Genomic DNA, 18,224 nt, shown 5'->3' with positions numbered 1-18,224 from the left:
AAAACATGTTTAAACAGCTGAAAATGCTGTAAATCGGAAACACTATAATGGAAATAAATAAATGTAGATGTAAAAAAAAGAAGTAAAAAAAATGTAATGTTTTAAAACAATTGTTTAGAAAAAAAACCCAATATGAATCAGTTCAGTCTTTCTGGAGCGATATGCAGAGCCGGCCAGAAGTTTGGTTTATGTGTTGAAAATCGGAATTTGGACTTTCTTCTTAATATTTTACTGTTATTAGGGAAGTTTTTTATACATAAATGCAGGTATTTTAAATGTAAATGTGTATAAATCAATGGCTGAGTAAGTCTCTGAAGCTTATTAAGGATAATAAGAAAGCCCTTAAGTTAATGACTGCTGGATTTATTTAAGTTAATTTTGTGTTTTATTTATTTATTTATTTTGTACGTATGTGTATGGTTATGTTCAACCTGTTCAAAGTTGTTGCTTTACAGTGAAATGTTACTTCAAATTTGACAATGAAAAATGCAATATGAACAATTTAACCTGATTTTCCATTTATGCAAATAATTCTCAAGTCATGATTAATAATAAAATGCAAATTTTTTAACTATTAGAAAATGAAAATAAAACCAGCATTTGACATTTCACTTTCAAAGACTTCACCTGCTGTACAGTGGATAATATGCAAATAGAATAAGTGAAACAGCACCACCAGTCACAAGTCATTTACATGTGACGACACTCTTTCGGCGTGAAAATGAAAATGCAATTTTCTAACATTTTGAAAATGTCATTCCTGATCAGTAAGGCAGTACAAGAGGTAAGTCGTAGTTGAATTGTAGAAATGTTCTGTGTTTTTTGTTTTTTTTATGTATTTGAGTGCTACCCTCAATATGTCAGACTGCTCTGTATAATCTATACACACCGTTTACTCACCCAAACATGTTGGTCTAAAACATTTTCAGTTTCACATCATCAGTTTACATGTTGACATAAGTCATGTTCTATGAACACATGGGTTAAGGTGCGTGGGTGAAAGGTACGCACTGAATTTCTGCTAGAGCAACATTTATAGAGAAATCACATCTTTATTTATTTCTGGTATGTTGAAAATAGACTTGAGAATACTATTAAAAAAACAAGGGCTGATTTACTGGAATCCAGACAGCGGTTGATAAACACTCAAAATAACTCATCATTAACTTGATCAAGAAATATTTAAATGTATTTACAAAAAACAGATTAAATTAGTTGAGAAACCTCAAATCAGGGATTTTGCATTGTTGTTCAACTATTAACAGAAATCAGACAGAGAGGATGTCATGAACAGAACCAACACACATGCAACAGAGGAAGAACAATATACAACATGATTTCTAAAAGGAAGTCTGCAGTCATTACGGCAGAGTTAATGACCTAAATGTAATAAATGATCAAACATGGCAGAAATCTTGAGGCTAAACTGGATCCTGCACTACAACCTTATAAAGCTAAAGGGAGGAAGCTTCTGAAACCAATATCTGGATAATATCACATAAATTAGAAAACTTCTGATCAAAGCCAAATAAAAAAAAGATCCTTCCAAACAACATCTTTCATCCAGTCTTCTACAAATAAAGAGGATTTCACCTGTTTCCAATAAAAATCCCACTGCTTTAATTCTTATTAAACTTAGAAAAAATAAGAGATGTTTGTTTTGCACAGGTTTTCTTCATGACATTTTCAAACGTGACATCACAGATGTCATCTACATATAAATAACCCACAACTAAAAACGTGACTCCTGTTACTGCATGAAGAACAGAAAACAAAATCCTACCTCTTCTCTCTCCTTTCATTCAAAGTGCTTAAAACAAACAAAAAAGATAGATTTTTATAAAGACAGCGTTGATTTGCTGTGGCTAGTTTTCAGGGGAGAATAACCCCCATTAGGTTAGTTCAGCTCCTGGTTCACTGGGCAGCGGAGTCCGAGCTCAAATCACATTCATTTAAATTCAAAATATTGATTCTTATACATTTAGAAAAACCTGAAACTTACATAAAATCTGAGGGTTACTGTATAAAATAACTATCCTAGCAGGTCACATTAGGTTTCTTCTGTGTCTTCAACTCATTTTTCCCAAGTTAGTTATAACATGATAAAATGTTACAAAATTCAACATTTTGTTTGATATCAGAGTGAATCAATCATCTTCCTGGTGGAGGGGTGGGGTCCTGGGACTTCATGTGTTGCAGCTCTCATCATAAGAAGGAGGAGCTTCTGTAACAGACAAGACACCATTAGACCAGCTGGTTAGTACACACTTGTCACACATGTCAACAACATATGATGTCATCAGCCGGGGCACGAGACAGCCGTCACAGGTAATGTCTTACAGGGCTGCATCAGTCTCTATCACTTGGTCTGGCCGTCTGTGGACCACCCACCTTCACTGAGCCTGACATTGGTGATCTTAGGACGTGGGTGCCAAGTGTATTATTTCTGTGTATTTCTATTTCTGTGAAGACTCTCAGTCATCCAGGTCGTGGTTATCCGAGAAAAGTAGATTGAGGGCAACTGGACTTGGTTGTAGATAATTGAAAAATTGAATCCAGTTGCCTCCAATTGGACTTTTCTTGGATATTTCTTGGGAGGGCTTAGTGATCTGAAAACAATATGTGTCCGACTCTGACCGTCCTTTATTGACACCTGATACTGTCTGACAGATAATGTTGTATGTGAGTCTTATCTTTGATGAGGGAAACATTAACTGTAAACAGTCATTCTAAATGTTGTATTTACTTGTTTAAGTTTTTGTCACTAGAAAAGCTAAATTGGCTTAATTAACCTTTTCAGCCCTAAGTAATGTCTGCAGGTATTCCTTTCAGACTGCACATCAGAATCAGACAGGTAGGGCAGCCAGTGTGTACGCTGGCTGCCTTAAAACAGCCCTTAAAACACCCTCTGCAGGCATATGTCAATGTCCTAACCATCAGCCATGTTGAAGGGAGGAACACTGATTGTAATGTTCCAGTTTTTATTGACACTGTCAGAGAGGAGTTAATTCAGCCCTGTGTGGTTATCATTATTATTATTAAAGTCAGTGGTGTTAAAGCAAAGCCAGTTAAAGCTGAAAATCGACATATATTAGAAAGTTAACAAAGTGGAAGTGATATCTGTCCTCACATCTGATCTCAGAACAGCATTCTGTTGTTGTCTGTTTGCATTCATCTTGTACTTTACTGTCCTCTTGTGGTGGCAGGAGGAGACTGTCTCTGGAAGCTAGCTTGACTAGCAGCTGTTGCTGTTGTATCTATTGTGAGCTAGCTACAGACAAGTGTGCTTGTTGACTCAGCTTCCACAGCTCTGAGATCAGTTGTGATATTGCAGCAATATTATAACATGTGCAGATATGTGCGGAAACTACTTGCGCATTAGAAAATGTAGTCGTTAGGAGTCTTTTCTTCCAAAGTGTTAAGGAGGTAGCAGAAGCAATAATTCACCCACTTTTTAAAACCTTTCTACACACAAACAATCAAATCAAAACAATGTGAAAACTAGTGATGATGGACTGCACCTAGCACCATAATCCTAACACATGAGCACATGGTCTCTGCCTCACCTGATGCTGCAGGGCACACACCTGCCATTCTCTTATGATGGGATCACTACTGGGATGTTTCCTGGACTGTATTATACTGACAGTGGTTTCTAATATTTTGCCCACCTCATTAACATGCAAGGGCCTTAACTCTTCTATTACTCGGTGTCAACAGACACTAAACATGATAAGCTTCATAATGGTAGAAGTTTTGCAGAGCTAATGTGTTGATTGCATTAGATAAAGAGGACACTGAGTGTAACTGTGAAGGCATTATATGGATCTGTAAATATGGGACTGTTCAATATTACTAGTAAATGCAGGACTTGTAGAAAATATGACCGATGATCCAAAGCAAGTTCATCCTGCTGTAAGTTACAGTTGTGATCTGGAGTTTGTTCCAGTTTGGTTTTAAAATCTGTCCTAAATGACAACGTTTTCTTCTCCACATTCATCGCTCTACAATCATGAACAGAGCCTGGACAGAATGATGGGTGCCAACTGACCTTGTGGATAAGATGAGGCGCCATAGTCTGGAGGCAGGATGAGTGGTGTTGGTGCAGAGCTAGATCCGTTCTCAGGGGCATAAGGTGATGGGGCCCCTGTGGACCCACTGAATGTAGGCCCAGTGGGGGCAGTGCCAGGCCCGCCGTGCTGCTGGTTCTGGGAGAAAAAAAGGCCGGGGGCGTAGCTGAAGGCGTTGGGTGACACCAGCTGAGACTGGCGCTTGTTGGGGAAGCCATCGTTCATCGGAGTCCCACCCTCTGCTCCATGGTGGTACTCAGCTGGAGGAGCACTGGGGGAACTGTGAGAAGACATTCGGGGACGAGGGGCGGGACGGGGAGCGGGTTTTGGGGCAGTGCGAGGGGTCGTCGTGGGAGTGGTAGCAGAGGTGGAAGCGTCAGGGACAGAGGCGGAGGCGGAGGCGGAGGCGGAGGCGGAGGCTGGAGTATCCTCAGGTGCAGCAGAGGAAGGAGGAGCTGCTTTTTTGGAGCGGTGCAGTTTTTTGTCCAGCGAGACATTTCCAATGTGGATGGGTAATGTCAACATGACGTCCGGAGATTTTAGACTGACCTGTTTAATCAGAGGTCGAGACAATGTTAGTGACAGAGAACTACATTTTCTGACACACTGTCAAAAATACTGAAATATCAGGGAGGAATTCTTCACAAAATTTGAAAAAATGCACCAAATTTGAAAAGTTTGACAGACAGGGATTATTCTGATTATTCTGGGGGAAAAGAAAAATGTGCTAAATATGTCACTTCCTGTCACAACAGAAGACAGCTATATATAGAAATATAGAAACTGAATGTATTTACCACCACTGTCTCCTCTTTTCTTGATTTATTTGAACTGCTTTTACTTATGTGTGGGCAAGAAATACAGTACTTTGTGATGTCACAACAAAGCAGTCACCGCCCTCAGCCACGCCCCAAGCCCCGCCCACCTGGACCCACCATCCAACCTTGCAGGATTTGGTTTCTCTGTGCGTTTACATGAAATCCGCTATATATTTAGTGGACCACTCAGTGTCTGATTGTTACTGTAGCTGTAACATGTTTTCTGTGTTGTGTGTGTTTTGATTTATTAAAATTATTTTCTTTTTGTGTAAGTGATGAATTAATTACTGTACAGTTAATCCTATGTGAAAGCTAATAAAACAACAAGTGTTTATAGTGTTTATAGTGTGAAAGGGGATGAGCGTAACTTACTTTAACATAATATTCTATCTTTATCAGCTCACAGCCAGCGAGGGATGACTGAGGAAGAGGAGGAACGATGATCTGCTCCTTCCACTGCACCTCCTTGGAGGCCTTCACCACACCTCCCTCCACCTCTGCTATGGTTCTCATATCATAGGTGGGCTTCTTTGTCTCATAGGTCACCCTCTGAAAACACATGGACATGGAGATTCATGAGCTGTGCTCAGCGCATGGTGACTACATATCACATATCACCCTGACTACATATATAGCAGATTTGCAGTCAGTCCTTTCAACCATGGCCTATAATAAGAGAGATTACTAAGATTTGAAGTACTTCTTTAATAAAGCATAACCTGGTCCTCTCAGGTGTGGTTTACCTGCATCAGACTGGCTGCCATGTTGCCTGTGCTCTTCCCGGACTGGTTGTGGATGTTGGCCGTCACCTGGATGATCTGGCCTGGTGTGTAGCCCTTCATGTCGGTCTGGGCCTTCAGGACCACTGTGCCTGTTTTCACCAGCATGTAGGTGAACTGCTGAGTCACTGCAGATGAACAGGTTCCCTGCAGGGAGAGGGGCAGCATCCGCACTTCAAGGGTTAGTAAGACACACATCACATTGGGACATCATGTTGAACTTAAAACTCCCAGTTAGACTTAATGACTTGCACAACATACTGGTTCTGTATCAGGACCTTCAGTTGCTCATGAAAAATAAAGTCGCTGGTCTACAGATCAGAGGGGTTCAGATACCAATACTAGTATCAGAAATGCCTCAGCTACTTCCTAACATACTGGATCAGGTACCGGTGAGTCTGACCGATCTGAACTGAACTTAAAGACGGCAGAACATAAAACTGCAGTTTCCAGCAGTTTTACAAAGGGTTTCACCTGAGCCATGACAGACAACACAGTGGTATCAGATCAGCACCAGTATCAGCTGGTAAACAAGTTCAGGAATCAGAATCAGTAAGAAAACAACTATGTGAACATCTGCACTACAGCTGTTATTTCGATTGGTCCAGTATAGATTTATCATAATCATCATCATCATCATCATCATCACCACCATCTTCTGCATTAATCTAATTTTCCCGTTACTTGTTTTTCTCAGTTAAATCTTTGGATTTGTTGCACATGTTCAAAATTGTAGACAGATGGATTCAATAAAACTATTGTTTGGATTTGATGAAATAATCAAACTTCAACTCCCAGGAATTACAATAAGTAACACCAGACACCAGTGCTTTTAATTGATATAACACGTTTATATTTAAGAAATAATAAAAGCATTTATAATTTAAATACAAACTGATAACTCTGTTTAAAAATTTGAAACGGCATTCAGTTTCATGAGAGCTGCATAATGACTTGTTTAGGTCCTGAAATGCTAAGTCTAGGACTTGGACTTGACTTGGGTCTTGTCCTGGTCTTGACTCTGGAAGTTACAAGGTTTTGCACCTTTCTTTTACAGAGACTAGAACCAACAACACCAGTGCTCCTTTAGTATATGATATAGAAGGAAATTCTGTCCATCATCATCTATAAAGGTCCCACAGGTTCTCTTCCACTGTATCAGCATCAGTATGTGTTTTAAGCTTTTTTCTACATGACGTTGACTGATGGTTTGACTTTCACATGCAGTTATCTTTCTGTAATGGTTTAAACATGTTAATGGGGACATTTAGCTTTTAATTTCTATTTACACAAACCAATTGTCCTCGTTAATTCAGATCCTTTAGATGCACTGAATGATGTTTATTGAATTGAAGAACTTCCTTTTTATAGAAAATGTTTTGTTCTTATCATTCTACTCATTTTTTTTTGTTTGGTAAATAAAGTCATACAGACTCAAATGTTCTGCCTCTAGCTGTTGTGTGCCGTACATCTCTACAGATAACACCTTTATTCTCAAGCCTTTATACACTAGACAGCTTTGAGCCCTATGTACATATTTGGTATTTTGGGACATCGCTTTTTGGATGTTGTTTGGTTTTTACTGTAAGTTGTGCTTAATATTTCTAATTGTGCAGCAGTGAGATGGTGGAGGTTTATATAAGAGTTTGCTCTTGCTGATGTCATGTAGCCCCTCACAGTGCTTCATTCACAGATGCACTTCATCAAGTTGTCATGTTCTCACCTCAGCTGTTTATAAATATATATTGTCTGATTCACCACGGTTTCTTATGCTGATGACGCTTATAGCTGAAACACCTTTGTTGTTTGCCCCATATTAAATATTAAGACTATCCAAAGAGTGGCACTGATACTCCCTTTATCAAACACATCCAGAATCTGGTCTGCCATTCAGACACAACATAATAGTGTGGCTGCTCTTCACAGTTATACCAACCCTGCTTTAGCGAATGCACTTAGAGACAGAATAACCAAGATATGGCACAAACAGGGGATTAAGAAATTTGGGGACCTCTATGAAAACAACACACTTATGAGCAGTTAGGTCGAGCCTTCCGCCTGCCAACGACTAATTTCTTTAAATATCTACAGGTCAGGCACTTCAGAAGTGCGTCTGAGGGAGGAAACCCACTATATTAAAGCCTCTACTAATTGATGAGATCCTAAAAGATGTCAAACATCTCCGAGGAATTTTGTCCTTAACATAAAATAGAATTCTGGCTTTCACAGAAGCAAAACCCCTGAACACTAGAACCAAATGGGAGCAAGATATGGACTGTACTTTTGATAATGGGGACTGTGAGAAGGCACTTACCTTCTCATATAACAGCCGCCATAAGCTCTTGCAGTTTAATATTATCCACAGAACCTACTTCACACCAGAAAGACTCCATAGGATAAATCAATCAATCAGAGCTCAGCCCAATTTTTCAAATAGAGACCGGTAACCTCATTCCCATGTTCTGGAAATGTAATAAATCAAAAACATTACTGGGTCTCAATATTGGAGATTCTCAAAGAGATGACTGGGTTTGAGATCCCTGGTTCACCTGAACTAGCCTCACTAGGCGACATATCTGACATCGCTCTCACCAAAAGAAACAAGATGTGGTTTATAAAACTGGTCATGATTGCTGGTAACAAATGCATGGCTTTGTCATGGAACAGGGAAGACCCTCCCCCTGTCTCCATGTTGTTTACATTTAGTAAGACATTTCCTCATACATGACATCAGAAAAAAAATTATGTTTAAGCTCAAAAGAGAAGAGAACCACATCTCTGTGATAAACACTGGGCGGATTTTAGTAGCGACATGGGAAATATCTCCCAATCACAGCAATATTTACTCGCATCAGTATATGTTGTATATTTGTACCAATGTATGGAATATATGTTAACCTCACTAAATGCTCACTCCCCCTTTTTTATCTATTTATTTTCTTTTTTTTTACTCCTCTGGTACCTACATCTTTCACATGTTATTTTTATATATAGGCCTATATTATATATATATATATATATATATATATATATATATATATATATATATATATATATAAACTTTATGTATATTTTTTTATTTTATGTTATTTCTCTTTCATTATCTTTGATGTTTTACCCGTGTTTTCCCTTGTAGACTCTGTATTGAAAATTCATTAAATAAATTGTTTAAAAAATATATAACTATTCAAGTGTGAGTGCTGCATCTCCTTTACCTTGAAAAACCAACAAATGTTCTTTTTCAAGTAATAGTTCCAACACAAAACTACCCCTGAAGCCACTGACTGTTAAATGAAATGAACAAGAAACAAAGAGACAAAAACATGGACTGATCATATATACACACATGTAATCATGTCTCACCCATATGTCTGGCACTTCATTCAGGTTTAGAGGGCTGAGCAGGTAGAAAGCTGTTTCTTTGTTGTAGTCTTTGGCAAATCGTGGAGTGTCAATAAAAGCCCTCACTCTGTAAATGATCCGACCATAGTTGCCTTCAAAAGACGTCGGAGCAGAGGCTGCGGGAACAAGTCAAATATGTGTTAGTTTTATCACGTAACAGCTAATATGTTACTGTTCCATAACCTGACAAAGGAGCGGTTATGCCCTAGTCCTCTAATGTAAACATGAAAACATGATTTCAGAGAGGGTCTGAATAACCTGCAGGCGCTCAGTGCTGGAAACACACACACATTTCAAAAGACAGATCTAGATTCACAGCATGAAGAAGACCGGTCGGGCCGGTTTGGAGTTTCTGTGGAGTTGTTCCTCATGCTGCGGAAGAGGTTTCACAGCAGGTGAGGGGCCGAACAAAGGCTCAACACAAGTTGCTGTGTCATGTTATACATGAGAGCGCATCATAATAAACCATGGCAGCAATATGTGGACAGGAAGTGAGGGACAGGATGAACTGTTATCTAAGAATGAAACGAATAAAAGTTATGAATCTTGTTACCGTAACAACATGCCTGCACCATTACAACGGGCAGAAGTCCGAGTTAAAGAAACACAAGCAGTCCAACGATCACACAAACAGTTTGGCTCATAAAACCAAAACCTTTGTTTTTCAGATTAAGACCAGCCTGGACCTTTGTTTACAACCTGTCTGATCATGTGACTTGTGCTCGTGTATCAGACAGGGTGAGTGCAGTACACAGATGATGGCCACAACTATGAAAATAAGAGCCAAGTTGTTCCATTATTTTGAAACAGACTATAAACACAGTGATAATACAGCATTGTTAATGCAGCGAAACGCAGGGAAGCAAGCTGCATTTACTGATCTTTGCCACTTGGGGCAGCAGAATTAGCTGTAAACACAATATCTGACACATTATTACCTCATAGAAGTTGCTGATTTACTCATCCAGCAGACACGGACCATTATAAGCTTTCATTTGGAGTCCTGCTTGCGTCCATCTGACAAGTCTAATATTCACTTTTAGCTCTCCATCAACTCCTGAAAAAATGATCTGGCTCATTAGCGACTATGCTCCACTATCTTCACCAGCTAGTCTAACTTTGCCAGCTGTTTCGAGCTGGGCAGGTGGTGGACAGTGTACAGCTTTTCTTTTATTGAAAAAAGTTGCATTCTGCTGCCGATAGTCCCTTTAGCACAGGGTTAGGGTTAGTTAGCCTGTTCAGGGCGGGAATGTTGGGCCTTTATTGTAAAAAGTATGAACACTGAATGGGAGGGATGAGCAGTGGAGGTAGTGACAGAGCCAGACTGACGTTAAAGGAAGAACTGATACTGCAGGACAGATGCCAGCTCTGTTGTGTGATGGAAAGCCTCTGATCTCTGATACTGAGTGCTGGCATGCTATCTACAAATCACACACTGGGGTGGCACCGTGCCAGCTGTTTGGTTCAGCGTTTAGCAGAATCACTATGCATCTTCTTAATGGAACTATAGCATGATTTCTGTATAAAAAGTGGTGAGGGATACAAAGCAGAGTTCTTGATTAATCATTCTCTCTGGGTTCTTTTTTTTTTTTTTTTTTTTTTTTTTTCAGGCTTTTTGTGCCTTTATTGACAGTGCAGTAGAGAGAGACAGGAAATGGGGAGGCAGAGAGAGGGGGAATGCCATGCAGATAAGGGCTTGTCCGATGCGGGACTCGAACCGGGGATAAATAAATAATATCTCAATATATACAATTAAATATATAATATAAAAGTTAATTTGATCAAAATAAATAAGATCAAGTATGTTGTAACATTAGTGTACTTCCCCAACCTACTAAAAACTACTGAACAAATAGATTCAGTATATAAAAATGATAAAGAAAAATAAATTAGACCAAAATAAATGAGATCAAACATGTTGTAGTACACTGCACCAACATTTTGAAAACTCAAAAACATATATTGCAAACATACGCTGAAATGTAACCAGGAAGTGGATGGGGGGATGGTTTTTGTAGGGGGGGGGGGTGAAATTTAATGCGAAGCCAAAATCGTAATCGGAAATAAAATTAGATTAATCACTCAGAGCTATTATGTAGCAATAGCAAAACTTACATACAGCTCCTTTAAATTATAGCAACTTTCCTTTTTTAAGTAAGTAGTAGTTGTAGTTTAAGTAGTAAATCAGTGCAAAGTGTCGCACAGAACTCATGCGCCCAGTGAGTGATGGGCTCAGAGTCCTGTCCTCCAGCAGCTGAACCGTAACAGCACTGGGGTAAATATCATCCTGCTGGGACACGTCTGTCAGGTGGTGAAATGTGAGGGCAAAACACACACAAGCAAAGGAAAGAATGTGCAGTGACAAGTGTTCAGCCCATCACTCAGAGCTCCTACCTGGAATGAGAAACTTGAAGGGAAACGTGTGTTCTCCCTGTTTCAGGGTTCCTGCGTGGAGACAGAGATAACATTCATTAGTGCAAACACTAACAATCGCGCTGCTGTTTCCCAGCAGGCAGAGCTGCCTCAGGGCTGCATGAAGTAACCACAAAGGATCATGGGAACCTTCACTACTACACTCTTTACCCTTCAATTATTTCGGCAGCCTAGTTGTATTCTCTATGATGTGGCTGTGTCGAGTATTTTCACTTGTCCACACAGGGAAGTATTAAAGGCCAGTTAAGCTCTGTAATCTGTGACTGGACTGGGCTTGATGTGAACTATCTGATACCGACTGCAGCACGGATCAAACTCTTTGGATTGGTTTTGCAGTTGCATCTCAGGTGTCTGCCTGCTCACCTTTGTCTGCGACAGAGACGGTGCTGTTGAAGTACTGCTCCTCCATTGTCCACGCCGTGTCGTTCAACTTGTTGGTGATGCCACAGAAACCATTGCAGTTCACTTTGATGGCTGCAGGTAAGAAAATACAGACAGAGTAGATCAATAAAGCTCCCCTCATTGGCATGTTTTCTGTTTCCGTTGTCAGGACAACGGAACAAATATAAAATAGTGACCGAAACATAGCCTGTTAAGACGACATGTTAACCAGCAGCCACTTCCAAGCCGCTACTAAAATCCTGATTTTATAACCACGACGTCATCTGACCAAAGACTCACCGGACACATCAGTTAAAGACAAAGACTGAGCTGTGACTTCAGCTGGATGTACGGTAACATGATCACTCACACAGAAAGTTAGAAGCTCAGTCACATCAGCTGCTGCGTGGTCAGCAGGAGGACGTGTGTCTGCGGAGGGAAATGTTGATGATTTTTGTGCCCAATCACTTTCTTCAGTAGTGAAATCAAATCAAATTTAAACTATTTTTTCCCTGTGATTTCCTGGATCTATGAATTTCATGTTCATTAATGAACAACATAAGAGATAAACTCCCCCGGACAGGGGGTGGACTCCACACTCTGGACCTCCTGACCCGAATCAAACACTCCTTTATTTAAACGCATTTCTTTGTCTCATCCTTTGGTAATATCTGATACCTGTTTTTTTTATACTGTTTAATCCCTAATTATTGTTTTTACACATTTTATTGCCTCTTTTCACTGATTGTCAGATATTTTGCATCATGTTGATTTGAGATGTTTTTTATTTATGCTCACTCTGGTGGGGGATGTTGTCATGTTAAAACATGAAGATTTCCCGTCACTGGAAATAATGGACCCAAAACATTAAAAACTGACTAACAACAGTATGCGTCCACATACATGAACTATTCTCAGTCTTAAAAACTCTATAAAATAATACTGGGTGCAGAATACGTCAGTAACCTCATCATATGCGTCTTATCTGAGGGGAACCGCGATGACTCAAAACACATCTGATTTTTAACACAGTGTCAATATTTGTCCAGTTAAAGTTCTCTTATCTCGAGGCCCCACCCACTTCACAATCCATCAGTGATTGAAAGTGTTGCTCTGAGACAGAGTGTGTTTCCTGGGTGGTGGTGAAGTGCAGCTGACAGTCTGACCAGCTCTACCTGAGCTGGAATGTAAACAGACGGGAAGCTTTCAAACAGAAACTCCCTTAACAACATACACAGTAACTGCTCCCAAGTTCTCACACACACACACACACACACACACACACACACACACACACACACACACACACACACACACACACACACACACTCACACACTTAAGAATGATCTCACAGAGAAAGTGGTACTTAATAATTAGGGCTAAACTTGTAATAAGTCTGTATCACTGATGATTAATGGGCTTTTAGGCTCCAGTAGATTCACAGTAACTTGTTATTCATCCTTGCTGAGGCATTTGTTGTTTAAGATTTCAGTGACGATAAAACAAAAAACAAAACTAAAGATATTTTGATGCTGTGATGGAAACAATGTGGAGAAGGGTGTGTTTGTAATTCACACACTTTGTCTTTTTCCTGACACTAGTGTACAGTTACATTTGTTCTCCATCATTAGGAACTGAGATCTGTAGAAGAACATTTACATCAGACATGGAAGTGCAGAGAAAGACTGGAAGGATTTGTTTCTTATAAACAACTGCTGGTGAGAATGAGCTCCTCCTGAATATTTCATTTTGAATGTATCCTCTTTGAAATGTACAGCAGGTCATTTCATGTTGTACATGGTAGGGTTCAGTTCTGTTGGTCATTTCAGGTTCAGTCTAAAAGCTGCATTAGACCTTTTTCACATTTAACTGGAGAAAAATTCAAAATGAAAAAGTCAGACTTCAACACTCCGGCTGTGACTCTGACCTCTGACCTCTCAGGTCACATTCTGTATATTTTTGGAATTAAATGACATATATTCACATAGATGGTTTTTCAAAGTAAAATATTTCACTTCAGTTATTTTAAATTTCCACACTGATATTCAGGAGTGGTAACATGACATATTCAGTGTTTGATCAAATCTAAACTTGTGTTTCTTCGTCGTTGGTTCCAGGTTTTCAGATGTGAGAAGTTTCTACTTGTTGTTATCTTTTTATTTCTCACTGTCCTCTGGTGTTTTGTAGACCAAACAATTCATGGAGAAAAATAAGTGGCTTCATAAATGACAAAGCAATGTCACACAGCTGAAAACCGTTTCTATCGGCTCCTGAAAAGTCTTGTAGAGGACAGAGATGCTGAAGACGATGGCTCATAACTGAATAAATCAAACCCTATCAAACCAGCTCAAGTCTGGATTACACTGCATGTTCTTCGGGTCATGGAATAACCTACAACACACTTTAAATATGGATTCCCTGAAAACATTGGGACAGTTTAGAAATATGCTTTTAAATCTTAATGTCTTTGAATGTAACTGTTTTTATTAGGAATTGTTTTCTGCATTTCTGCTGTTTGGTTTGTTTTCTTTGCGTTTATGTAATCTCTGCATCAATGTCTACCAGAAGAAATAAATATTTAATTTATAAATATTTTAATTTGAAGTCAGGAGGCTTTAACATTGTTGATGGAGGACGTAACAGAAGGAAGACAAACACCAACATTCCCATGAGGTCGCGTTCCCCTAACCTCCCACTACAGAAGTAAAAATATTAGAACATACAGATCATCTACGTCACCATATAAAGTTAGTTTTCACTTTATTATAAAACAGAAACAGACTGGATCAACATTAACTTCATGTTCTAACTTAATAAACTCTTGGCTCAGTCCGTCACTTCCTTGTTTGGCGGTGGCGGTGTTATCCCACCAGGTGAGAAAAACGTCGGCGGGAATAACGTCATCGGTATCACACTCACCTTTGCACGGCAGCGCCTGCTTCACCTTGATCGTCACGGTACCGGAGATGGACTCTCCGGGACTGTACACCACTTTGTTTTTGTCGAGCGCGATCTCAAACTCCTGAAGCTTCCCCATGTTTCCCCCGATCCACGGCGGCGAGACTGACGATCACCTGTACGCGCCCGCACATACGACTCTCCGGTCCCGCCCCTCGAATGACGTCACCTACCTGTCAAAGATGAAAAGATAATCAGGTGTATGCAGATATAGATTTGCAGACAGCATGGCTATTACCCCATACGTTTTTGTATCACCAATAAAATTAAAGTGCATTTCAAAATTTTACACAATACACACACACACACACACACACACACACACACACACACACACACATACATACACATACTGTACATACGTACATATATGTGTGTGTGTGTGTGTGTGTGTGTGTGTGTGTGTGTGTGTATACATACATGCACATGTGTACATGTTTATGTACATTTATGTACATATATATATATATATATATATATATATATATAGAATATACATGAATGTCCTGGGTTGATGGAGCCAATATTCTAAATAAGAAACTCAAAGTGAATATTGAAATAGTTCTGTTTGATGTAATGCTGTTTTTGTCAAGATAAGACTGAAAGTAACATGTTGTATGTTATACAACATTTTATTATTTTTGGAAAATACCATATTCATAAGAAAAAATGATCAAGGACCAAGACAACTTTCCTGCACTTTAAACAGACGAGCAAAACTTTGTCTGATGTGAAAAACAAGACCTTAAAGCTGTGGAATGAATATAATATGCTGCATATAACACAAACTATGGTTTCGTAACATCAACAATGTGAAAATGTTTAACTATTAATTTTTTGGTTTGTCATTTCTTTTATTTGTTTATTGTTTATGTGTGTGTTTGTACCTTTACATGTGTGTACAATAAAGAAACTGGGGGAAAAAAACCGACTAGAAACCAGAACACTTGTGTTACCAGTCTGAGGTGTGGAGTCTGATAGACAACTGGTGGGTCTAATGAATCTAATCACTGTTGAACTGCATTAAGAGAAAAGAAAGTCGGCTCAAGCTTGCAAGTCTCACAAGCCCAAAACTTTATAAAACTTTATGAATATTAAATACAAGATGATCAAAATCAAAGCAGGAGATATCCAGAGTTTTCCTTGTACTGGATCCTACATTTCATTTCGCTTTTTGGTTAGTTAGTTTTTACTTTTAGTTGCTGGTTAGTTAGTTTGATGACATCATCTGGGTGATGTTCTCAGACTTGACAAAGCTCAGAGCCACAGAGATGAGAAGTTTAGTTCCCCTTTAATCTCAGTGTTGAGTCTGTAAAAGCAACAGAGGGGTTGAACATTGTATATGCAGCTAATGCAGCTGCTGTGAAAGACAACTGTCCTGACTCACTGGTGTCCTCTAGAGGCCGTAATGTTCATAGCACCCTGCAGTTTGAGGTGACAGACAGATCAACCACTGGGGCTAAAGATTTAGTTTGTTCTGAGGGCAGCGGTAGAGAAAGGTCATGGGGTCATTCAAATCAAAAGTACAGTATGTGATCAGCAAAGTTCACAGCAACTGGAGTTCAGGGCAAAGTCAGTCTGTTGGCCTGATGTTGGTCCCAGAGAAAAGAGAGTGTTCAAACTGGGAGTTGATGGGCTCAGGGCTGGATCCATCATTATTATATCAATATTACTAATATACAGTCTTGTTTTGAGGATTGATTAAAAATTATTTGAAAACACTGAGCACTCACTATTTCTTCGCATCTCTTTGTATATTTGCACCTCTGCTGACTTGCACACCTGCAGTGATTTCATTAGTTCAGAGATTTATTGGATCGAAACCAAAGTTGATTTCCCTCCTCTTCTGTGTTTAAGCTTTGACACAGACTGTCTACACACTTCCTGTGAACACACTGTCATCATTATGTAAAAACAGAATGACAGTGGAATTACAATGACAAAAAAGAAAGAAAAACAAAAATGAATCAGAATTCGATGCTTGATAAATAGATAAATGTACAACCATGTGCAGCTGACATGTGTAATAATGTTTTCACATGAAATATAATATTTGACATTGTCGATATTTCCTCTTTGAAGAGTTCATTATATAATTTGACAGTCTTATTACTTTTTAGTATTAATAAGGTCAAGAGTCTTAATTCTTTTTAAAAATGCAATAAAACCGGGGGTGACTTTTGTTCCTCTGCATTTATGAATATGAAATAACAATGAATTCAATGTCATAATCATTATGTTCATAATATGTATATATGTATATTTTTACATTCGATACTGAAATTATTTTTACCTTTATGGATTATATAATTAGTCAATTCAGCCCAAAAGGTAGCTGCGATTGTACATATACACAGTAAAAATATAGATGGGAAATACTATTTTTCATACCACAAAAATCACAATTGCAATCAATATCCACTTGAATCTTTCTAATATGTAACTGGATAAACTATGTAATATCTTGAAGGACACCACATGCACTCAACTTAACGATAACTGTGATGACAACATCAAGGGTCAGTTTCCCACATGATTCATTCACTCATCAAGCACTTCATTAGGAACACATGTACACCTGCTTATCCATGTAATTATCCAGTCAGCCGAGCATGTGGCAGCAGTGTATAAACTCCTGCAGATCAGACTTTGACTGTGACATGATGTTGAAGCTGCTGCCTCAACATCACTAGAGTTTTTTCTCAGAGTGGAACAACAACAGAAGCATCCCATGAACACCAGCTCTGTGTTGATGAGAGAGGTCAGAGCAGAGGTCAGAGGTCAGAGAATGGACGGAAAGGCAACGGTCACTCAGATAACCACTCTTTACAACTGTGGTGAGCAGAAAAGCTTCAGAGTGAACAACATGTCCAACCTACAACAGCAGAAGACCACGTCAGGTTCCACTTCCTGTCACCAAGACCAGAAACTCACAAACTGGAAGTTGAAGACCTGGTCTGATGGATCTGGATTTGTGCTGAGGCAGCAGATGGTCGGGTCAGAGTCTGAATCCATGGACCAACCTGTCTTGTGTCAACAGTCCAGGCTGGTGGTGGTGGCGTGATGGAGTGGGGAATGTGCTCTTCTTAATACCAATCAATCACTCAATCAATCAATCAATCAATCAATCAATCAATCATGGTCTGAATGTCTCAGTGTATCTGAGTGTTGTTGCTGACCGTGTTCATCCTTCATGGCCACAGTTCACAATCTTCTAATGGCTCCTTCCAGCAGGATCATGCTCCATGTCACAAACACTTTCATCAACAGTGAGTTCAGTGACCTTCAGTGACCCCCCCCCCCCCCCCCACTTGTGTCTTTTTTAAATATGTTAAATTACATTGTGGTTGTTACTTTTCATAATTATGAAAACAATGTGATG

The 18,224-nt window shown here is 39.2% G+C and overlaps 1 protein-coding gene across 1 annotated transcript; it reads right to left on the bottom strand.

The window, feature by feature from the left end:
* Positions 1 to 22: 22 nt before the first annotated feature.
* Positions 23 to 14,958, bottom strand: arrdc1a (arrestin domain containing 1a). Its single transcript, XM_056376774.1, has 8 exons — positions 14,804 to 14,958; positions 11,866 to 11,976; positions 11,464 to 11,514; positions 9,031 to 9,185; positions 5,632 to 5,814; positions 5,261 to 5,437; positions 4,052 to 4,619; positions 23 to 2,224 (listed from the first exon to the last, which is right to left on the bottom strand). Exons 1-8 carry the CDS (start codon positions 14,919 to 14,921, stop codon positions 2,187 to 2,189), a joined length of 1,401 nt encoding a protein of 466 aa, XP_056232749.1. The 5' UTR covers positions 14,922 to 14,958; the 3' UTR covers positions 23 to 2,186.
* Between the last annotated feature and the right edge of the window lie 3,266 nt (positions 14,959 to 18,224).

Source organism: Seriola aureovittata, chromosome 5, assembly GCF_021018895.1.
Source record: "Seriola aureovittata isolate HTS-2021-v1 ecotype China chromosome 5, ASM2101889v1, whole genome shotgun sequence".
NCBI lineage: Eukaryota > Metazoa > Chordata > Actinopteri > Carangiformes > Carangidae > Seriola > Seriola aureovittata.
Note: the sequence above shows the minus strand (reverse complement) of the source record. Positions and strands in the feature narration are given on the sequence as shown.